The sequence below is a fragment of the Ursus americanus genome, chromosome 34 (assembly GCF_024610735.1).
Source record: "Ursus americanus isolate L20-20 chromosome 34, mUrsAme1.1.p, whole genome shotgun sequence".
Classification (NCBI taxonomy): domain Eukaryota; kingdom Metazoa; phylum Chordata; class Mammalia; order Carnivora; family Ursidae; genus Ursus; species Ursus americanus.
Genome location: NC_142160.1, coordinates 15955550 through 15980316, shown reverse-complemented (window position 1 = coordinate 15980316; position 24767 = coordinate 15955550). Strand labels below are relative to the sequence as shown.

Below are 24767 nucleotides of genomic sequence, written 5' to 3'. Positions count from 1 at the left end.
CTGAAGCCCTCAGTTTGTTTCTCAGAGTCCACAGTTTCTCATGCTTCATTCCCCCTTCTGATTACCCCCCCTTTCTTTATCCCTTTCTTCCCCTACCAATCTTCCTAGTTCTTATGTTCCATAGATGAGAGAAATCATATGACAATTGTCTTTCTCTGCTTGATTTATTTCACTTAGCATTATCTCCTCCAGTGCCGTCCATGTTGCAGCAAATGTTGAGAACTCATTCTTTCTGATAGCTGAGTAATATTCCATTGTATATATGGACCACATCTTCTTAATCCAGTCATCTGTTGAAGGGCATCTCGGTTCCTTCCACGATTTAGCTATTGTGGACGATGCTGCTATGAACGTTGGGGTGCATATGGCCCTCCTCTTCACTACGTCTGTATCTTTGGGGTAAATACCCAGTAGTGCAATTGCTGGATCATAGGGTAGCTCAATTTTTAACTTTTTAAGGGACCTCCACACTGTTTTCCAGAGTGGCTGTACCAACTAGCATTAGTTAAGATTTAAATTAGCACGACTAGGGGAGGAGGGGAGACCAGCACTGTACTTTTTATTGTTGTTTCATGGCAGTTTTATGATTTTTATTTTGTTTTTTATTTGTAGGTTGTTGTACAATAATCTGAATATGAGAGACAAGTCAATCAGAAACAAAAATCTCTAAGCATATACAATTTCTCGAAACCTTTGTTGAAAAAAAGTCTTGATGAGCAGGTGGTGCCCTACCCAATGACTCTGAAAAAAATGAAATGTAATTTAATTTCTCTACTGTTATCTTGAAGAAATTCAACTAATCATTACGCATGCAGGCAGTATTTTTTTAGGATATAGCAATCCACATTTGAAATATTAAATAAGAGATTAGGAGATCCTCAATTTAGAGCGTGGGGGTTAGAGAGGAAGTGTGGAGATAAATTACAGAAGCATCGAAGCCAAAGCTCAACATTGGGTGTGAGCCAAGAATTAGATTTCAGAATCTCCAGCCAAATAACAAAGGATCTGGAGAATGAAGAGAAGGTCCCTCTTCAGTACTTCCTTGAGTGTCTGAATATCCTTCTCCCCGGTCAATGACTCCAGGCAGGAATGAGAGAGAAGAAAGGAGTTACCTCCAGATTCTTCCCCAGAGCCTAGTCTCAGACTTCCATTATTTGAGAGGCCACCACCAACAGAAACTCCTCCCCAAACAAACACTCAGGATGTATTGTCTGTTTCCCTCCTTTTGGCTGTAATCGCCTTTAGAAAAGAGATTTTGTGTCTCGGATTGAGATTTATAACTCAGCTAGAACATTGCCTCAAATATAAGAGGAGGTCAATGAATATTGTTGCATGAATGAATAAGCCACTTAATGCTTGAGTGTTCAGCAAGTGATGTATACAGCTTTGTTCGTGTGGAATACGCACTGAATCCAATTTCATACCCAACAGTACACCCACTGCTGAAAAGGAGATAACTATAAAAATTCACCACAGATCTAAGCAACAAGAGCAACAAAAGTACCTGAGGTGGGGAGGTGGGGGTGGGGGAATTGGATGAAGTGGTCAAAAGGGTCAAACTTCCAGTTAGAAGATAAATAAGGAGTGGAAAAGTAATATCCAATATGATGACTAGCGTTAACCCTGCTATATGACCTATATACCATTTTACTCTTTTTTTTATATTTATGTGAGATGACAGATATTAACTAAACTGACTGTGGCAATCATTAAACAATATACGTGAGTCATCTCATTATGCTATACACTTTAAACTTATCCAGTGCTGTATGTCAATTATATCTCAATAAAAGTAGGGGCAGGAATGCCTGGGTGGCTTCAGTCAGTTAAGCATCTGCCCTCGGCTCAGGTCATGATCTCAGGGTCCTGGGATCAAGTCCCACGTCGGGCTCCCAGCTCAGCAGGGAGCCTGCTTCTCCTTCGCCTCCCCACTCATGCTCTCTGTCACTATCTCTGTCTCTTTCTCTCAAATAAATAAATAAAATCTTAAAAAAAAATAAAAATAAAAATAAATAAAACTGGAGGCAAAAAAGATGAACCACAGCTCCTGCCCTCTAGGAACATACACTCTGACTGAAGAGTCAAACACGTGCATTAAGTGGCATCAGCAAAAAAGTAGAGTTGGCAGCTCCAAGCTTTCATTTACCACAGAAACACTGAAAAGTAAGCAGAAACTATCAGAACTTTGTCAGAACTTTACCAACATATACTGAATCATGAAAAAAAGACACTTTGAAATGTTAAGTAAATTTTGTGGCAATTCTACTTGCCCTTGCTTCATCTCCTCCCTGACATGGCAGCCATTTTAGTCTTGAAGGAGTGGCTGCCTGTGCTCCCACCCTTTTCTCTAGATCAGGAGACAGCAGTGCAGACCTTATTCACGAATTGTGTATATCTGTTCTAAGCAGTCTGGGGACTACCTGAAGGACTGACGCAAGGCAATCATCTGTTTTGCTTAACTCAGGAATGAAGCCAGAAAAGTGGTATGCATTGCTCAAAAACACTGCAAGCCAAACTAACAATTTCCCAACACCTGGGACAAAAGATTACAGTCTAAATATACAACTGGCTGCCTAAAGCAAAAGTTTGGGAAAGTTTTGGGGGGTAATTAGGACATTCAAAAGCAGCCATGTACACTGGAATTTAGAAAGCCACATGCATGCCCAGGGCAGGACACAGGCAGAGCAAAAACCTGAGAAGATTGTAAACCTTCACCTTGGGCTGGTCCCTAGGTTAAGAGCCAGCCTGGACAAAGTGTTGAAAGGAGGGCCCCAGGACAGAGCACATTATCCCTCTTAATCTCTCTCTTTTTCTCTCTCTCCCTCTGCCCCTCCCCCCGTGCTCCCACTCTCTCTCCCTCTTTCTCAAATAAATAAAATCTTTTAAAAAAATGAAGAAAAAAGAAACAAGGAAGGACTTTATATTTTAATAAAAGCACTAATTCATCAAGAAGATATAACAACTATAGACATATATGTAACAGACAACAAAACGCCAAATATACGAAGCAAACACTGACACAGAACTGAAGGGGAAAGGACAGTTCTGCAGTAACAGTTGGAGACTTTAATATACTTTCAGTAATGGACAGAACGTGTAGACACAAGATCAGTAAGGAAATAGAGGACTTGAATAACTCTATCATCAACTGGATCTGACATATATACAACACTCTACCCAACAACAGTAGAGTACACATTTTTTTGAAGAGCTCATGGAACAGTCTCCAGGATAGAGCGTATGTAAAACCACAAAATGTCTCAATAGATTTTAAAAGACAGAAATCATACAAAATATCTTTTCTGATCATGATATGGGGATGAAACTACACCAACAAAGAAAAACAGAAAATTTCACAAACATGTGGGACTTAAACAGCACATTCTTGGGTTTTTTGTTTTTTGTTTTTTTTAAGATTAAAGATTAAGCAAGCAAGAGAGAGAGCATGAACGGGGTGGGGGGAGTGGAGGACTGGGCAGAGGGAGAGGAAGAAGCAGGCTCCCCGCTGAGCAGGAAAACTGCCCCTGGGATCATGACCTGAGCCAAAGGCAGACGCTTGACTGACTGAGTCACCAGGCACCCCTAAAGAGCACATTCTTAAACTATCAATGAACCAAAAAAGGAAATCACAAAGGAAATTATAAGAAAATGCTTATAAACAAATGAAAACACAACATACCAAATGTATAGATGCAATGAAGGCAGTGCTCAGAGGGAAATTTATAGTTGCAACCAATTACATTAGAACAGAAAAAATATCTCAAGTCATCACCTACTTTTATGCCTTGAGGAACTAGAAACAGAAGAACATACTAAACCCAAAGCTAGCAGGTGGAAGGACACAATAAAGATTTGAGTGGAGAAAAAATAAAATAGAGAACAGAAAAATAACAGAAAATAAACAAAACCAAAAGTTAGTTCTCTGAAATAATCAACCAAATTCACAAAATTTTAATTAGATTGACAAAGAAAAAAGATAAGGCACAAATAACTGAAATTGCAATGAAAGTGGGAAGGAACATTACTACTCAGAAACATTCAGAAAGAAAAACATTCAGAAAACTAGGAATAGAAGGAAACTTCCTTAACATCATGAAAAAGATTTATAGAAAACCCACAGCTAACATCACACTAAATGATGAAAGCCTGAAAGCTTTCATCCTAAGATAAGGAAAACAATAAAAGCATACTATCACTTCCATCACTGCTACTCAACATCATACTGCAATTTCTAGAAAGAACAATTAGAAAAGAAAAAGAAATAAAAGTAATCCAAATTAGAAAGAAAGAAAGAAAACTCTATTCACAGATGACATGATCCTAATTACAGAGAATTCCAATCCATAAGAAAGCTGCTAGAGCTAATAAATCAGCAAAACTGCAGGATACAAGATCAACACAAAAAAATCAGTTTTGTTTCTATACATTTGCAATGAACAGTCCAAAAAAGAAATTAAGCAAGCAATTTCATTTACAATAGCATCCAAAAGACTAAAATACTTATGGGTTGAAATAAATTTAATCAAGGAGGTAAAAGACTTGCACACCAAAAATTACAAAACATTGCTGAAAAAAATCAAAGACCTTAAATAAATGGGTAGATATCCCAGGTTTGTGAGTAGGAAGACTTAAAATTAAGATGTCAATACTATCCAAAGCCAACTGTAGATTAATGTAATCCCTATCAGAATTCCTATGGCCTCTTTTTGCAGAAGTGGAAAAGCGAATCCTTAAATTCATATGGAATTTCAAATAGCCAAAACCATCTTGAAAAAGAATAACAAGGTCAGAGAACTCACATGTCCCAATTTCAAAACTTACTACAGAAGTATAGTAATCAAAACAGGGTGATACTGACATAAAGGTAGAATATAGAACAACGGAGTAACATTGAAAATCCAGAAATAAGCCCAAGAATGTATGGCCAATTCATTTCTGATAAGGGTGTCAAGTTCATTCAATGGGGAAAGAACAGGCTCTTCACTAAATGGTACTGGGACAACTGGTTTCCCACATGCAAAAGAACATGGATCAATGATCTAAACAGAAGAGCGAAAACTATAAAATTCTTAAAAGAAAACGGGGGTAAGTCTTCATGACTTTGGATTTAGTGATAGAGCTTAAGACATGACACCAGCAACAAAAGAAAAATAGATAAATTTGATTTCATCAGTATTAAGAACTTTAGTGCATCAAAGGACATTATCCAGAAAGTGAAAAAGACAACCTACGGAATGGGAGAAAATATTTGTTAATCGTATATATGTAAGGTTTAAATAACCAGAATATATAAAGAATTCCCAGAACTCAATCTTAAAAAGACAAGCAACCCAATTTTTAAATGGGAAAATACTTAAATAAACATTTCTACAACAAAGATATACAAATGGCCAAATAGCACATGAAAATATGTTCAATAATATCCTTCATCACTAGGGAAATGCAAATTAAAACAACGTCCTAACACTTCAAACGTACTAGGATGTCTACAAAAAATGGAAAATGACAAGTCTTGGCAAGAATGTGGAGAAATTGAAACTCTTATACTCTACTGATGGGAATGTGAAATGGTACAGCCACTGTGGAAAACAGGTTGGTGGTTCCTTACAAAACAGAATTACCATATGATCCAGCAATTCTGCTCTTAGGTAAAATACCCAAAAGAATTTAAAAGAGGGACTCAGATCCATGTATGACAACGTTCATTGCAGCACTACTCACAACAGTCAAACGGTGGAAATGACTCAGGTGTCCATCCATCACCAGATGAATGGAAAAATAAAATATGGTACGTACATAATGGAATATTATTCATTCATAAAATGAAGTTCTCACACATGCTACAACATGGATGAACCTTGAAAACAGTATGCCAAGAGAAAAGCCAGACAGAGGATAACTATTCTATGATTTCACTTATGTGAAATATTAGATCAAATTCATAGAGATAGAAAGTAGGTTAGAGGTTACCAATGACTAGAAGAGGGAACTAGGGGGTTATTGTCTAATGGTTACAGAGTTTCTGTTTGAGCTAATGAAAATGCTCTGGAAACAGGGTGTGATGATGGTTGCACAACAGTGTAAATGTAATTAATACCACTGAGCTGAACATGAAAAAACAGTTAAAATAGTAAATTCGGTGTTCGACTATTTTAGCACAGTAAGAAACCCATATGTAAATAGATAAAAACACATGTACATCCACAGAGGAATGTGAGCAGACATATATCCTGGGACTATTTGCCTTTTAGTAGGGACTATATGTATTTAACTAACATTTCTTGGTACAGACTCTGTGCTAATAATCTGGTCGACAAACAGTAAGATGAGGTCCTTGATCTCAAGGAATTTACAATCCCCTGGAAGGGGCAGACAAGCCCAGTGCCCACCCTGATGAATTCAGTGATGCATGTACCCCTGGGGGGGCTGGACAGGGCACAGGAGGAGCTGCTAACCCAGATCAGGACAAGGAAAGAAGTCAGACTAAAGGGGTCAACGTATTCTGGGCAAGAACAGCAGCTTTTGCAAAGGCTGCTGGGGAAACAGACATGGGGCCTTAGGGAGGAACTACTGGTGGGTGAGCAAGCTGGGAGCGGAGTTGGGCATGGAGTAGTGGACACCGCAGGGTAGTATAGGACGACGTTAAGAGAAAAGTAAAAGCCAGACTTAGCCATGCTGAGACGCTTAGTAAGAATTAATTTTAAAAGTGGTGTCCAGACACCAACATTAGGTCCTTCACAAAGTTAACTCAAAATGGATCATAGACCTAAGTGTAAAATGTGAAACTATAAAATTCCCACAAGGTAACATAGGAGAAAATCTAGATGTCCTTGCGTATGATGATGTATTTTTAATTTTTTTTACTATTTTATTTTTTAATTTTTTTAAGATTTTATTTGAGAGAGAGTGAGAGAGAAAGCAAGCACAAGAGGTGGGGAGGGGCAGAGGCAGAGGGAGAGGGAGAAGCAGACTGCCGCTGAGCTCGGAGCCCGACTTGGAACTTGATCCCAGGACTCTGGGATCATGACCTGAGCTGAAGGCAGACGCTTAACCAACTAAGTCATCCAGGCGCCCCTGATGATGTCTTTTTAGATACAACACCAAAGACCCAACCCATGGAAGAAATAAATCCTAAACTGAACTTCATTAAAATTAAAAACTTCCGCTTTGTGGAAGACAATGTCAAGAGAATAAGACAACCACAGACTAGGAGAAAATATTTGCAAAAATCCTATGTGATAAATGAGGGATACCCAAAATACACAAAGAACTCCAAAAATTCAATAAGAAAACAAATAACTGGATTTTAAAATGGGCCAAAGATCATGACAGACACCTCACCAAAGAAGAGATACAGATGGTAAATCAGCGTGAGAAAAGATGCTCCACTGAGATGTCCTCAGGGAAATAAAAATTACAGCGAGATACCACTACACACCCATTTGGAATGGCCGAATCGGAGACACGGACAGCAAATGCAGTGAAAATACTCTGCATGATACTGTAATGAGGGGGTACCTGCCACTACACATTTGTCCAAACCCAGAGAAAGTACACACCACGAGTGAACCCTACTGGGAACTATGGACTTTGGGTGACTGTGATGTGTCAATACAGGTTCAGCTATAAAAAAACGTACCCCCTGGTGGGAGATGCTGATAATGAGGGAGGATGTGGGGTCAGGTCGTTTATAAGAAATCTCTGAACCTTCCCTTGAATTCTGCTGTGAATTTAAAACTGCTCTAAAAAAATTAAGTCTTTAAAAAAAAGTGGACTTCAGACTGAAAATTCTCTATGGCAGTTGGGAATCTCTGAGTTCAAGGTAAAACATTTAATGTCATTGGGGCGCCTGGGTAGTGCAGTCGTTAAAGCGTCTGCCTTCGGCTCAGGGCGTGATCCCGGCGTTCCGGGATCGAGTCCCACATCAGGCTCCTCCGCTATGAGCCTGCTTCTTCCTCTCTCACTCGCCTGCTGTGTTCCCTCTCTCGCTGGCTGTCTCTCTGTCACATAAATAAATAAAATCTTTAAAAAAAAAAACAAACAAAACATTTAATGTCATTATTCCTTATTTATCACAAAGTTATATCCCTTAATTTGGAAGCCTGGATCTCTGTGATTAGCCTTTCTCCCCATTCCCCCAAAGCAACTTCAGACAGAAGAAACTTCCTAATCATGAAAATATGGGGCTAAGACCAGATAATTTATAAAATTTTTCCAGCTCTAGACTTTTTTCCCCCCTATAATTGGGTGAATTATGAACAGGTAATCTTTTGGGCACACGAATTTCTAGATCAACAAGTAAAATATTATGTCCTACATCCTCTTTGATACTCCAGTTTGGCCCATACTAGATAGTTGAAAATCAAATTTTAAAGATAAAGACCTTGAAGTTCAGAGAAGAAGGCAGGAACTCAACATTTACTGAATGAATAATATGGAAAGCATTTTCTGCACCTTATCTCTTGAAATCTGCACAAGCACCCTGTGTGGTAATCAAAAGTACTCTTATTTCAGAGACGAGGAAACAGATGCTCAGAGAGGTTGGGTGACTCACCTGAAGTGATTCAGCAAGTTTGTAGTCAATCGGTGACTCAAATTCAGCTCTCTCTGAAAGTGAATGCACTCTTCCCTTTGCCATACTTTGTAAAACATACTGTCTTCTGTTAGTAAAAGGGGAAGTCAGAATATTTTGCACTGTTTTTACTTTTTCTGAGAACGTCTCGCTCTACTGAAATTTCCAAGAATGTCGATAGTGATAAGTTCTTAAGTAATTTATATGTCAAGTGTTTGGTATTTCTGAATCACTGGGAATGATTCTGTCAATGATATAAACTGACAGTCTAGACTTCTCGCAAGCATTTCAAAAATAATAAATTCTATATAAATCAGAAAATAAACAAATTCTTATGCAAGTTCATGTACTTCCTTGATTTGCAGTGCCAAGCATCTGTCTGGGAGGCGCTTACTTGATTTCAGAATCCAAACAGTATTGATTATACTTCAGTGACATCGCAATTAATCCTACCTTTTCCTGAAATCTGAAAGGACACATCTACTTTAGATTTACTCATCATGTATAAACATATATAATTTGCACATACGTTCTTCACGTACATAGAACATAAAGTACACAGTAAGAAATATACATACAATCTTCCCCTTTTCCTGGCACATTGCTCCTAAAGTCCTTGGAATCTCCTAAGTGGTAAGGGTCTTTTTGTACACTAACGCTGTGACTAACGGCTGGGGGCTCCTCGAGAGCTTCCGCATGAAGGCTGGTTGGCGGAAGAACCACCATGTGATTAGAGGGCTGGAACTTTCAGCCCCACCCCCTACCTACAGGGAGGGGACAGAGCCTGGAGGTTGAGTTAATCACCTGCCACCAGTGATCTAATCAATCGTGCTTGTGCAATGAAGTCTCTGTAAAAACCTCACCAACAGGGTTTGGAGAATTTCTGGGTTGGTCATACCAACCGAGAAGGTGCTGGGAGGGTGGTGCCCTCACAGCGTGATGGCATGAACTCCACACCCTTACCCCATACCTAGCCCAATGTGTCTCTTCCATGCAGCGGTAAAACTAGCAAACTTATTGAGCTCTGTGAGCCATTCTAACACCTTATCAAACTTGAGAGGGGTTCAAAGGCACATCCGATTTATAAGCAGGCAGTGAGATGCACAGGTGACAGGGGCCATCGGAGGGGAGACGACAGTCTTGAAGGACTGAGCTTAAACCTGTGGGGTCTGGCACTAACTCCAGGTACCTCGTGTCAGAATTGAATTGAAATACAGGACACCCGGTTGGTGTCCAGAGACTTGGAGAATTCTTTTTTGTGGAAATTCTAGACATCGGTGTCAGATATGTGGACAGTAGAGAAAGAAGTTTTGGGTTTTGGGTTTTTTTAGACTCTAATGAGGCCTATCACAAATTTTGCTTACCTATGCAGTCCATAAGACCCAGTGGTTAAACCTATAATGGTCACATATTCACCAGCTTATTCAAAAAGCACTTGGGAAGGTGGCTGGCGCTGCTGGGTCTGGAGGCCTGGAGGAAGGTAGGCATGAAGAACGAAGCCTGGAGACTGGCCACTGAAATGTTGCGGCAACAGGGGTGCTCGCTGCTACTGGGGCAGGCGGCACGGCAGTAGAGCCTGTGACACTGATTGTGGGGTGACAGTGCCTTCCCGGTGACGAAGAAACAGCTGCCTGGTGAAGGGGTCTTGCTGCATTTGGTCGAGCAAGACCTCTTGACCAGGTCTCTTTCGGCTCAGCGGGAGGAGGTCGAGGGCGGGTCCGCCCAGGTGGCTCCTGCCCCCAGCTGTCCCCCTCCCAGTGCCTGCCAAGCCGTGGCCCTCACTCGGCCCGCTGTCCAACTGCAGAAAACCTCAGATTTACAATGACAGCTGTTATCGTCCAGGCTGCAGCAGAGATCCCGTGCACCTGGGCCTTAGCTGTTGTGGAGGAAACGAAGGCTTCTACAGTAAATGCCCAGGGAAGAAAAACAAACACACAAACATCTGAAAGACAGACAGGGAAGGTCTGGGTGCAGAAAAAGGTCCACGTGGAGGTGGGAGGTTAGGATCCAGGCGCCTACACCTTTCCTGCCACCTCATCCCCACGGGAAAAACAGAAATAAAGGGAAATCTGATTTGCTCTCAATTAAAAAAAGAAGTAATTTAATTAAAAAAGGACTTACTAAACCCGCACATAAATGTTTGTCGCTTTTCATAATTGCCTAAAACTGGAAACCACCCAAATGTTCAGCAACAAACTGTGTTCCATTCATAGAACGCAAGAGTAGCAACGAACCTGGATAATCTCAAAGGCATTACGCTGAGTGAAAGAAGTATGTCCCAAAACACTACACGCTTGATGATTCCATTTATACGACATTCCAGAAACGACAAAATCAGAGGGATGAAGAACAGATCAGTAATTGGCAAGGGGTGGTTGGACGGGGAGGGCATGATCAGAAATGGAGAGCACACTGTTATTTGGGGTGCCAGAACTGCTCTGTATCCTGATTATGGTGGTGGTTACCAAACTCTACACGTGTGCTAACATTCATAGAACTTTACATAGAAAGGGGGGGTCCATTTTATGCAAAACTTTTTTTTTTAACTTAAGCACTATGCCAGGCATTATGCTATCTGAGGCAAAAGCAATGGTGGACCGTTATCATCCAAGAGCTCAGTGTGGTAAGGCATGGATGTAAGAACAAAGTACAGCACAAAAATATCTGCCATGTGATAACTGAAAAATCAAAATAGCAAATGTTATAAACAAGGAAAGGAGGGAGAAATCTCCAGCTTAACAGAACAGAAAATGCTTCGGGGAGGGGGTAGGGGGGTGGGGCAACTGGGGGATGGGCATTAAGGCGGGCAGGGGATGGAATGAGCACTGGGTGTTACATGCAACTGATGAATCACTGAACTCAGAGTGAAACTAATAACACACTATATGTTAATTGACTGAATCTAAATAAAATTAAATTAAAAAAGAAAATGCTTCAGAGCAGAGCTTGCATTGGATCTGTTTCAAGAGCAAGAGAAGGCAGCTGATCATTTAGAGATATTATCATGTCCACAGCATGCAGGCGGAATGGAACAGAAGTGCCTGAGGACAGAACGTGCGCCTTGTTAGAAGATACAGAATGTTGGGAGAGCCTTGGCTGGGGTGTGGGCCATCTAGCACAGCAAGCCTTTGCAGGCAGTGGGACCCACCCCTGCAGGGCGCCCTGGAGGCCACATGGAAGATAAGCCCAGTCCACTTCTTCATTTTATTCCCACCAATTAAGTTTTTTGGCCTCATTTACAAATATGGGGCATAGGTTCATCTTCCTTGCTACAACCGTGGCTCTTCCTCATTGTAATGATGCCGTTTATCCTGAAGTCTGTAGGAAGTCCCTCCTCTGCTTATGGTATTCTCCAGCAAGCTCGGCACAGATGGCGTCCCCCGGAAAAGGGGGCACAAACGCCCTCCTTGAGAATCCAGGCAGTCGTAGCGGGAATGGAAGGGAAAGCACAGACTGGAGAGACATGGTTTTGGAGTTAGGATTAAATAATAAGATGGGGTTGTAAATTGGATGGAAGGGATAAAGAAGCTGGGAAGAAAAAACACAGATTTGGAGGCAAAGTTCTAAAGGAAACGTAAGTTGGTTGATTGCTTTATTCTTGTCCAACAACTGCATGTATTTTTTTTTTTAAAGACTTCACTTATTTATTTGAGAGACACAGAGAGAGAGAAATCAGAGCAGGGGGAGGGGCAGAGGCAGAGGGGGAAGCAGGCTCCCCGCTGAGCAGGACCCTGGGATCCTGACCTGAGCCAAAGGCAGATGCTTAACCAACTGAGCCATCCAGGCGCCCCAAACAACTGCATTTAAATATTAGTTTACTTTAATCAATATTTATAAATGAATCCAATTTTTCTTTATTTAAGAAATACATGCAGTGCAATTACATAATATCTGAGAACAGGCCATTCTAACTTCAAATAAAAACTTAAAAGATATGTCAAGCAACAGCATGATGTAATCCAATTTTTGAGAGATCAAATAATAGACAATCTTTCAAATCACAATTAAAAACTCCTTACTGGGGGGGCACCTGCATGGTTCAGTCAGCTAAGCGTCTGCCTTCAGCTCAGGTCATGATCCCAGTGTTGTGGGATCGAGTCCCAGGTCAGGCTCCCTGCTCAGCGGGGAGTTTGCTTCTCCCTCTCCCTGCTTGTGTGCTCGCTCTTTCTCTCTCTCTCTCTCTGTCAAATAAACAAATAAAATCGTTAAAAACAAAAAAACTCCTCACTGGTATGGAGATGAGGAAAGGATTATCATGGATTTTACAAAATAAGAAAATGAGAAAATAATATATGATTGGAGAATTCTTTAAAAATGAGAATCGGTGGCTTTTCTCACCATAAAGACATTACGCTGAAAGAGAAATAAAAATGACATACAGAGAATAAAGTTTGCTATACAGCTAGCAGTAAAAAGGAAAATTCGATAGTACTAAATGTATACTACTATAGTTTTAGTATTAAACCACAACTGTATGCAACAGAAGCGACCCACGGACTGATCTGAACACAAGATTTTTCCTCTTGGTATGAATATATGTGAAATCATTAACACTGAAATAAAAAATATATGCAAAGCGTTCAAATAAGCAAGGCACATCAGTGAAAACCGAGGAAATGAAACCAGCCTTGTATTCTTATTCATCTGAAGTCATTACCAAGTTTACAGGGCTCTCTCCGTTCAAAGGAAAACACGACAGCCACAAGCCTTGACCCAAACACTGCCTACTGACCACGGTTTCATTTCTTAGGGTTCGTCCCTGGGTCAAAATGCTGAGGCTGTTAGACAAGTACTAAGTCAAACCATTCAGCATATTTAGTTATTACTCTTCAATTTCAAGAGAAAGCACCTTCACGATAAAAATGTTAACAGGTATTTGCTAAATATCCAGCCATAGTCCTTGCTGACGGAGGAGATGAAAGCACAGTGAACACGGACAGCCCGTGACTGCTCGTACTGCGCAGAATGGAGTCACCTTATTATTGTAGTGACTCAGACACCATAAAAATTAGGACACAGGAATTTCAACTCCTTTTCATCTAGGACAGCTAATAGAGGCCAGCCACAAAACAGGGATAATAAACACAATTATTTCAAATTTTATTTTGGCTAGCATTTCAATTTCTCCCCCTATTAACCTTTTAGCGGAAGATAAAACTGTAAAAAAAAAAAAATAGCTGATGCAATCAGACCCTTCCCATTTCCCCTGTGTGTGGCTAAAATGCAGTTGAAGGGGGAAAAAAGGAAGGGGGGGGAGGGGGGTAAATATACAGGACCTGGAAAATCCACGCACGTCTACAGTAGGAAAACAATCTCTCACAAAACAACACAATCTGGAAAGAAAAGACCCATGCCAACGATCTCAAATCCTGCATGTTTGATTTCTCATCAGTAATCAGTTCTGTCATGACCCTGTTGTGTTTCTAACAGAAAGTCAATGGGGAAAGGGACGCCTGGATGGCTCAGTCGGTTAATTGTTTGCCTTTGGCTCAGGTCATGATCCCAGGGTCCTGGGATCAAGCCCTGTGTAAGCCTCCCTGCTCAGCGGGGATCCTGCTTGTCCCTCTGCCCTCCCCCCACTTGTGCTCATGGGTGCTCTCTCAAATAAATAAAATCTTAAATAAAATTAAAAAATAAACAAAAATTTAAAAAAGCAAGTAAGCAAGCCACTTCTGGACCTCAGGCTCTATCTATTTAAAAGGGAGACGGGCCAGACATTGGACTGAATAAATCACATCTAAGGACTATTCAAGGACAAAATGTAAGAACAATTCTTATATTAGCAGTTCCAGGGTTCTTGCTGAAATTTCCTAGCGGGGAATAAATTCTCAATAGTTAGAGGTAGTCACAACAGGAGTAATTAATGCATTCACCTAACAGTTCAGAAAAAAACACTGCTAACTAATAAGGGAAAATGGAGCAAGAGAGAGCTAAGGCACAATTCCCAATTTTGAGAGAGAAAAGAACAGCATTTGCAAGTTTCGTACGGTTATCTGTGACGACCCAAAGGTTAAAATCAATGAAAAGCATCTGACTCACAGAATAGCAGTACCCACAGCTCTGACAAAGGCAGATCGAAAGATACAGTGAAAACTTCCCACTGTGCCACATCCCACTCAAACTCAGTGGGGGCAACGTAGAGGAACCCCAAGTAGTCTTTCCTAGGAGGTCTGCTATCTGAACCCTAGTTCTGAGATTAAAGGTGGGGGTTCTTCACGTGTCCTGCTGCAGATGAGGGGTACCACGTGCTCGAAAGCCGACATGGCAACCACAGTGGCTTATGCTGTAACCTGAGGTCCTCCTAAAAAATGGATGCAGCAACAACACTTTGAATTCACACAAGCCAAGGTCATCTGAGCCTCATGACTGGTGCATCAAGAGGACAGAGGCCTGACCGGTCACAGGGCTCAGAAAGGCAGGGCAACAGCCATGGGTTTCCCTGAGCCGTGGGGTCATGGTGATGTAAGCCCTCTACTAAGAGCTCTTCAGAGCTGTGCATTTCTCTGAAGCTATTTCTGTCAGTCAGTGAGTGACCTTTCCACCAACCTGTGTCCAAACAGGCCTCACTTCCACATCTCACACTTAGTCTTCATTGATAAGAAGGCATTTTCATGGGGCCCCAAGAGTTCCCCTTCTGGAATGGGAAATGAAATATCCAATTTAGTTCTTCTATGGCCTCTTGGCCAAACTGAGGAGGACTGTATGACACTTAATTTCTAATGTCTTAGAGTCTTGTCAGTGTCATTAACACCGGCAGACCCAAGTCTTGAAGCTCAGACCTTGTCGGGGAAATGCATGAAGTTACAAAGCTGAGCCATTCGAAAAAACGGATTGTTTCTATTTTGAAGACATGCAAGGGCAATTTGAAATCTTTCCAATCTGAAATCATCATGGACCAAATATTAGACCCATGGTCTTTAAAGCCCATCACATAAAACAGAAACAGTAGGACATTCTCCCCACTTGACCTGTGAATTATTTTAACAACAATAACAACAAGGTCTTTTTGAGTTATATACCTCTTCCCCGTAACTCTCAACAAGTAAATTTATTTAATTTTTTAAAAAAGATTTTGACAGAGCACAAGCAGGGGGAGCTGCAGGCAGAGGGAGAGAAGCAGGCTCCCTACTGAGCAGGAAGCCCGATGTGGGGCTCGATCCCAGAACCCTGGGATCATGACCTGAGCTGAAGGCAGACCCTTAACTGACTGGGCCACCCAGGCGCCCCAATAAGTAAATTTGTATTGAAAAACGCTCTACCACATGTAAACATACCTAAATGACTGGAAGGAAATATCATTGTCCTCTACTCATTTTTAAAGTATTTTAGGAAATCTCACAATGATGGCCATGTCCTTGAAAAAACATGTCTGACCCACCCTTCATACCCACATATTTATTTAATGAAAACTTCCTCCTCCTTGCTTACAGGTATAGCCACTATTTATGAAGCAATCACTCTGACAAGCACTGTCTTAAGTCATTTACGTAGATCACTTAATTAATCCTCTTAACTTCAGCCAACAGCTACTATTACTTACCCTGTGCTACAGCTTATGCATCTGAATGTTAAATCTGTCCAAGGTCACTCAGCAATGAGCAGCAGAGACAGATCTGAACCCAGTGAGTTCCACCCCAAAGCCCACACTCTCAGCCACTTTCTTGAAGCATTAGGATTTCATATCAGGACCATGTGTAACTTAGAGAGCGTCACCATTTCTCCTTTGCTGTACACCCTCTTTCCTCCTTGCCTCTTCTCCCACTTTCCTTCCTGCTCCCTTTTGGGCTGTCAAACCGATACTTTTGGATTTCTTCAGTTTTCTTTTTCAGCCACAGCCAGGAACCTGACTCACCCCAGCCCCCAGTTGGCAACAGTGAAGTGCAGGTGGAAGGCTGAGCCTGAGGGGAGCCCCACGCAGATGGCCGCTGCCAGGAGACAACAGTAGAATTCCCTGGGAAGTGGGAGATAACCGATATGTCCATGCAAGCTCCCAGACTTGGGTAAGACAATATTCTCTGACCCTTCCCAGGCACACAGTTCTTTTTATGGTTACATGGAACTATGTCAGGAGCTCTTGGACCATCTGGGAAATGTTGAAGTTAGCAGTACAAACTCCGAGCAAGGTGATCAGCTGCTAGTTGAGGCTTTCCTTCTTTTGCACTTATAGTTATTGCATAGACAGGAACATTTGGAAGCTTGTTCATTAAATCGTATTTCTTCAGGGTTACTGGGAACCAAAAAGTTTTGCCAACATTTTTCTGGGGGGGGGAGAGGGGGGGCGGAATCCTTTATTTTAAAAAAGGGGTAAAAAAACAGCTCTTAGAGTTGGTTTGCATAACATGTAAGTCAATTAGCAGGTATGCTAAATTTATTAGATGCTACATCCAGGGCTTGAGCTGGAAAGGAGCTGGTTTGTTTCTGTACATTTTTCTGGCCAAATGTGAACAGCATCATCTGCCAGATGCAGGAGGCTGCACATGCATTAGCTCAGGAGTTGGCCAGACCTGCACTTCCATCTTCAAGCAGTGTGACCTTGAGCTAGTTACCTAACTTCTTCAAACCTCAGCCTGTCTGTAAAAAGATAGGGGCATTAATGTTCACCGCCGGGGGTGGCTGTAAAGAACACATGACATCATGTCTACGAAACTCCCTGGCATAGGAACTGGCAGGGTAGGCATTTAATAAATGGTAGTTTTATTTAATTTGATGTCATTTTAAGGGACAGGCAGATGTAAAGCCTTGTTATTAAGAAATAAGGGGAAAGCAACCATAAATTTGTGGTCTGCAATTTTTCCTTCACTTGAGAAAACTTCACCAAAGCTGTATTTTCAGTTAAAATAGGGAGAATAGAATCTTTTGCAATACTTCTCCCCCCAAAACCTCAATTTTCAGTAGAGACTTCAAAGTCTGGCTATATAATGTATGGCTGTCTATGTATTACTGCTACAACCATATTTATGACCTAAAATTCGGGACAACAAGCACAAAATCAAAGCCAACAGGGAAAGGCTGATGTAAGCGTTAGGCTCCATATGGCCTATCAGAGACAAAATCATACTTTACAGAGATGAGAGGCACAGGGCTCACAATAAGAAGAAATACCAGTAAATCAGAAATTTGACACAATAAAGAACCTTTATGAAGGAAGCTCATAAGGAAAATTTTTATTTTCCTCTACCTAAAATTATCTGAGATTTTGTTTTCAGCATTATTTCCAATTTGGTTTTCATGATTAAGGAAAAACAGGGTCACTACCGCTTTGTTCAACATTTCCCTTTGGGTAATATAACACGGCCACAGTATTGAAAAAAGTTAAGACAATGGGGGGGGGGGCTCACCAGAGAAATAGAAATTGACAAATGTAATTAGCATGGCAACCCAACAACAAATAATTTGCCACAGACCAGTCCCAGAAAGGAAACTAACATGGGAAGCTGATAAAAACTGGTCTTTGCATGAGGCTACTGGGCCTGAAGCTGGTCTATCTCACTGCCCAACGGGCTGGGAGCCATTTTCTATCTAAAGCACACAATGGACTGGGAAGGAGTTCAGGCCACAGGGACTGTCAGAAAGCTCAGGTTACAGCAAAACCTCCGAGGTCATTTCCAGAACATAATCAAAACTCTCCTCTGCACAGAATCAGAGGGGTGACACGTTCTTAGAATGGATTTTTGTTGCTGAGTTCAGCATTAGACATCTCTGAAAAAGCTCAGATTGGCAAGGCTGAATAAACAAGAAGCAAAAGTAAATTTTCCCATGAAGTTTCGACCACAGCGAAATGCGTTGTCCTTTTTTGTTTCACCAAATTTTGTTTCACCAGCAACTCATGCATATACCTAAGTCTACCCTCCACCCCCAAAAAACTCTGGTTGGCCCACTTTCTAGAATCTTCCTAAGTTCAATCATGTTAAAAGCAATGACGGTGAAGCCACTCACTTTTCTTTTCCTCAAAGACATAAATAATATGCCCACTTCAAGCACAGGGCATTTTCATAAAAATTATCTGTATTCATGCAAACTGTATTATCTCTGCCCATGTGAAAAGATTAATAAGAGTGTTTAGTTGGCATCTATCCTAATCACCCCAGGCCCAAAGTATGCAAGAACAAAAAGTCAGAGATTTCTAAAAGCTTTTTGTTAAGGCACAAACCCCATATTTTATTATTTCATTTTAAAGTTTCTATTTTTAAGCAATCTCGACACCCAACACAGGGCTCAAACTCACAACCCCAAGATCAAGAGTCACACTCTTCCAACTGAGCCAGCCAGGAGCCCCACACAAACCCCATTTTAAAGAATGAATCCTTAGGGGCACCTGTGTGGCTCAGTCAGCTAGGCATCCAACTCTTGATTTCAACTCGGGTTATGATCTCAGGGTCGTGAGATCGAGTCCCGTGTGGGGCTCTGCGCTGAGCGTGGAGCTTGCTTAAGATTCTCTCTCTCCCTTTGCTCCTCCCTGCCCCACACTCGTGCTCTCTCCCTCTAAAAAAAATTTAAAAATTAAAGAATGAATCCTTACAGGTTCTGTGGTTTGAACAGATAAAATTTCAACAAGGATTTCATATCTTCAAGTTTATGCTTACGAAGAAATACAAATGTTTGAATCGTTTCGTAAGCATATTTATTTGGAGGATATCAATTTCAGATTTTGTGCTCATCCTCTGCTGTTGCTACTTACACAGATTTCTTTCTATTAAAATTCGGCTGGAGTATTAGAAAGACCTCGAACAGGCTTCTCAGCATAGCCTTCCTCAAGGCACCCACAGAGGGAAAAAAAAAACCCAACAGTCACAGACAGAAAACTCGTACAGCGGCAGTTATTCATTTCCTGAGCTAACCCACTTCCTTCTTCAAACATTTCCTTCTCTGCACCAATGTGTTTTTTGAAATTAGCATCGAAGTCTTCTTACAAAATATGGTTCTGGGCCGAGGGCCTGGAATCTAGGCAAACGCCAACAGCGACGACAAAATTAGAACTGGAATCTCAAATCGAGGGTCCTTTCAGTAGTACAGAAGGCTCCCTGCAATATTAATTGATGTTTTAGCAGCAGAATCTGAACTGTTAGGAGCGAGAACCACGCCCTGGGAAAACAAATGCTATCAAAGTGAAAAGCTGAACACAAAAAGATTTCACGGCTCCTGGCTACTCCATTATAGAAAACGATGGCATCTTCCGTGATAAGGAAATCAATTTTTTTAATCTTTCAGACCATAAGCAAACTGTAATGAGTTGCTGGATTTCTTCACACTACGTATAACCTTCAAGATAAGACTGAAAAGTCTAAAAATTACTGAAGTTATAGATTTAATTATAAATGTATCTTCTCAATGACTACTGTCTTGACTTTCAATCAAAGCAAATATATAAAGTTGAATAGAAATATGGCTACTACGATTTCTTTGTGCTAATAAATATGAAATAAGACTTAAAAAATAAAATCAGCCTTTACCTAAATAAATATAAAGAGCTTTATTTACCAGCAAATAGTGATACCACAAACACAGACAAAAGGAATACAGTCTCTTAAAATGTTTATTTTTGTCAGAATAGCTGACGATTTTCTGTTAAGTCTTTTGGTTCATTATTATAACAAGCATCTCCCCCTTGAAAAATCCACTTGAAATATTTCAATCCTTGAGGTAAGAACTAAAAAAAAACAAAAAACCAAAAACCATTCTGATTTTTTTTTAAAGAAAAAAAAGTTTTTAATTCCTTTAACTTGATAAATAGAAATAATCTCTTCTTGTTCTACTCTGGTGAACAAAAATGTACTTTATACAGCAAAGTATCCAGTCACTTATTGGCAAACTGAAGGTGAAAACCTACCCATTTACACGTTCGACTCAAACACAGTGCAATACTTCCATGTTCATAAAGACTTTAAAAAAAAAAGACAAAAACAGTTACCAACACTCTTCTGGCAAAGACAAAGGTTTTGGAATGGCAAAAGCAACAGAGGTTTTAAATCTCGAAGCTCCAGAAGGGAATTAATCGGAGTCTTCATCATCAAGATACTCCTCGGCATTGCTTAATGTTCGAACAGCATCTAAACGGAACGGGGGGAGAGCAAAACAGAGAAATTACAAATTGCTCAGATTATGTTTTCACTTTCAAAGCTCCTGATAGCTCAACAAATTGTAATCTTTCCTCAGACCCAGGGACTATACTTCCCCCAAGGATCTTTTTCAACTCTTGCTTTCCTGCCTAACTGCTCACTTTTTGGTGTCACAGAGGCTGACAAATACAGCTGTCTGCACGTTCTTTAGATGTGCAAAAAAAAAAAAAAAAAAAAAAAAGCACGTGGTGCTACGGTACCATTAATCTATCTCGCACAAAATGCAACCAGCCACATGCACCATGACCAGCATGGAACACACGGGAAGCCCCTCCACTCTGACCACTGTACTTCCAACCTCCTCTCCCAAGGACAAGCGCGCACACACGGCTTGGGTCAGCCGACAACCCTCGGCCTTACCTGAAGGCAAGGTCACTGGGTAGAAAGATAACTAATGAGGGGGAAAAAAAGGAAAAGAAAGAGAATGAAAAGACAGAAGCTTTAGTTTCATTTTTAAAAATACGGACAAAGTAGGCTCAGAAACAAAAGAATGAAAATAAATAAATAAATAAATAAATAAATAAATAAATAAATAAATAAAAGTTTGAAATGGAAAGAACCGAACCCCACCATAAGTTAAATTAGGCTTGAACAGGATTCAAAAAGAAGACATCTGATCTTTAACTGTTCACCTATTCAACGGTCTAGTTAAACACCTATAAGCAACAGATTAAGTGAGGTATAATTTTTTGGGGGGGACTGAAATGCAAGTATAAGTACACTAAAAGCTCAATAAATGTATGTTATCGTGGTCTCTAAATACTATATCCCCATGCTCACTGGAGATATGACTGATTTCAAGTCTGAGGCAGAAAAGTAAACGATGAACCTGGAACCCTTGTCAAACCATAAAACACAGATGCTATCAAAAAGAGCGTCATTTTAAACAGATTCACGATCCAACCTGAAGAAGCCTCCACTAGCCAAAGAGGGACCATTAAGAAGGATACTAGGGGTGCCTGAGTAGCTCAGTCAATTAAGTGTCTGCCTTCAGCTCAGGTGCTGATTCCAGGGTCCTGAGATCAAGCCCCGCATCAGGCTCCCTGCTCAGCGGGGAGCCTGCTTCTCCCTCTGCCTCTGCAGCTGCCCTTGCTTGTGCTCACGCTCTCTCTTTAAAAAATATTTTTTAAAATGATACTAAATATGATGGATTGAAACACAGCACATATTTCAACACAAACCAAAGAGAATTCACTAGTCCTTATTTTCACCAGTACCTTATTTTGGAAACTCATTAACAAAGGACAAGAATCAAGCCTTTATTCTGTCCCCACTACACAAACTATTACCTCTGAGCAAACAAACCGTGGATGAAGGGAATTTTTTTTTTTTTTTTTTAACAGAATGTTCCTGGCTAATAACTGAGAAAGTAGTGACAGAATTCAAATACCACCATTTTGCAACTGTTCGTGAAATAGTGGATCTAGACGATGATCATCAATGAATGCTAACGCCACAGGACAAGCGACAAACACATTACGTGCCTCTGACCAAACAACACAGCTTTCTTCATGAAGTATTCTTCCCTTTACCACTTAGACAGACCGACAGATGAAATGTAAAATCTAACCAAACCTCTAGATCTAACACTGACTGACAAAAGTACAGAGAGGAAAGAGTAACATGACAAAGAGCACCATGGGGCTGCACATAGGCAATGTCTAGACTGGGAAATTCAGGAAAACCGACTCAGCTTCTTTAATAAGTAAATGGCCAGGCTAGTGAAGGAGAGGAAGAGGAAAGGGAGAGGAAGCACTGATTTAACAGACATATCTACCAATCAGAGTCTAACCTTATTCAGACCCTGACTTAAACTATAAGCAAATAAGTAAACAGATAAATAGGTAAACAAAGCATAAACAAATATGTATGAGAAAAAGGGGCAAATTTGGATGACAGGATTTATTTGATGATCTGAAGGCATTATTAGTTTCATGTATGCTGATGATACGGTAGTTTTTCCAGTCATTATCTTTACAAATTTAGGAAAATAATTATTGAGAAAAGGGAACGGACAAGGGAGAGTCGGCACAAAGGAGGTAGAAATGGACTTATCTTCTACAAGAAGGAAAGATGAACAAACAAGTGGATATAAACAGAACAGAGGCCAACTTCGACGATTTCACAGCAGCTTCCAAACTCCTAGAAGTCTCCAGGTTGTCTGTATTCGTGTCCATCCTTATGAGAAGTTCTGGAAACCTGCGCGGAATATACTTTGTCCTATCCCACACACACCCATGAACTTCAGGACTGGCTATAAACTTGGGAAAAGCAGCTTTTTAAGCTAAAGACAAAAAGACAATAGCAAAGCTCTTTCCAACGCTACTTTGTTACTCTGATCCTATGTTTTGCCTATTTGAGATATTCTTTGTGCTTCCATGGCTACTCCTGCCCTTTATTTCAACCTCGTTTCTCCTGTTAGCAGGAGAAGATGGTTCGCCATGGTGCAACGTTTGCTGACAGGAAATCAAGAAACAGGAATGAGCCAGGCAAATAAATTCCTTCTCCTTTCTTCCTTTCATGGATTGCTCTCAGGCAGTTTCCCTGGAAACTTCTCATATGGGCAAGTGCTGAGGAGCTATTCTCTTTACAGTTCAACTTGGGGCGTGGCCATCATGGTAATGTATCTCCTAGCGGTACATCCCCTTCTCCCCTACCTCACTTCCATTTCTCCTCAGTGTCACTGACCTGGATTTGCACATTCCAAATCAAGCACCAGCACTTAAGACAGACAAATGATGAATGAATGAATGAATGAATGAATGAATGAATGAATGAGTGAATGAATGAATGAACGAACGAATGGTGGAAAGAAAGATATAGTAACCTGGATACATCTCATAGACACAGTATTAAGTGAAAAGCTGTTAGACACAAAAAAGTACATACTGTTTGATTCCATTTATATCAAGTTCAAGCATAGGCAAAACCAGTCTATGGTGAGAGAAGGGGAGGATATGAAGGGGGCTTCTGGGGTATGGAAAATGTTCTCTATCTTGCGGCAAATAGGTGTAAACACAGTTAAAACACACACACGCACACAAGATGTAAACTTAGGATTTATATATTTACTTAATATAAATTATACACCAATTTGTAAAAACTAGAGAAAGAATTTAAAGCTGAACCCTGGCCCCACACTCATATCCCAAAGTTACCCTTCAAGGTAACTACAAAATGTGACTTGTTTTTTCTCTATAAAAAAATCCAAGATGTGCTTTTGTAAGTGGGCAACAATGTCAGAATATACTTTTTCCAGTGCAGAGTCTGTGCTGGCAATTAGCTATATGGTCTAATATTTAACTCTGATTCCAACTACGATCATAATATAAATGGAAACATTTTACTGGATGATTGCGGGAATGAAGCAAGAAAAAAGAGAGGAAAAAGGTAATATGAAAACTGAAATATGAAAATTCATTTCTTGCCTCTGTGTGCCAGGCCCCCAGATTACCTCATTAGTGAGTCCATTATCTAATCAATACAAATTTAGGAAAGTAGACTAAAGACACTTGGCATGAACAGAGAAAAAGAGACCTACCTCCCAACCCTATTCTACAAAGACTGTAGAACGGTGAGGGGAAAAAGAACAGTTTGCCACCTGCCTCTCCCAGCTCCCACTGTTTATGGGGAGGCTTTTGGGTACTGCTCTCGGGAGTCTGAGGCAAGAGTGGTATTTTCCTTGTCCACCATGATCAAGCTTAAGTAAGTATCCATGAGTCTCCGATAACCTTCAGCTCATAAGAAGTCTTACCCCACAGTCAGGACATTCTGAAGGGACCCATATAGCAACAGGAAGTCAGTGGCAGAAAAAGGAAGTTAGGCCATAGTCCAACTTCCGGAACCAACCAAGGCAGCAGAAAGGTGAGATACACGCCAAGTAAAAGTACCTCTCCCTCAGAGCTGCATATATGGCTTCTCGATCAAAATGTAGGACTGCTAGGGAGCACCACTCAGCTGGTAAATATTTTCTCACTCACTTAGCAGACTCTCAATCCATCTATGCATGAGTAATTACCGTGCAGAAACACCAGCTCTGCCAGTGAGCAATCATGGCTTAAATAATTAAGGAACCCAAG

At 40.7% G+C, this 24767-nt stretch overlaps 1 protein-coding gene across 2 annotated transcripts in view; it reads right to left on the bottom strand.

Annotated features, from left to right (window-relative positions):
- Positions 1-20027: 20027 nt before the first annotated feature.
- The window catches only part of OSTF1 (osteoclast stimulating factor 1), a 50859-nt gene continuing 46119 nt past the window's right edge, over positions 20028-24767 (bottom strand). Inside the window, exons 10-11 of one of the 2 annotated variants that reach the window (XM_087858929.1) lie at positions 21049-21079; positions 20028-20619 (exon numbers count right to left, since the gene is read on the bottom strand). In XM_087858929.1, coding sequence (XP_087715055.1) covers positions 20580-20619; positions 21049-21079 — 71 coding nt within the window. In that variant the 3' untranslated portion in view covers positions 20028-20579. The remainder of the gene's footprint in view (positions 20620-21048; positions 21080-24767) is intronic. The other variant, XM_045780996.2, reaches the window with a different exon arrangement.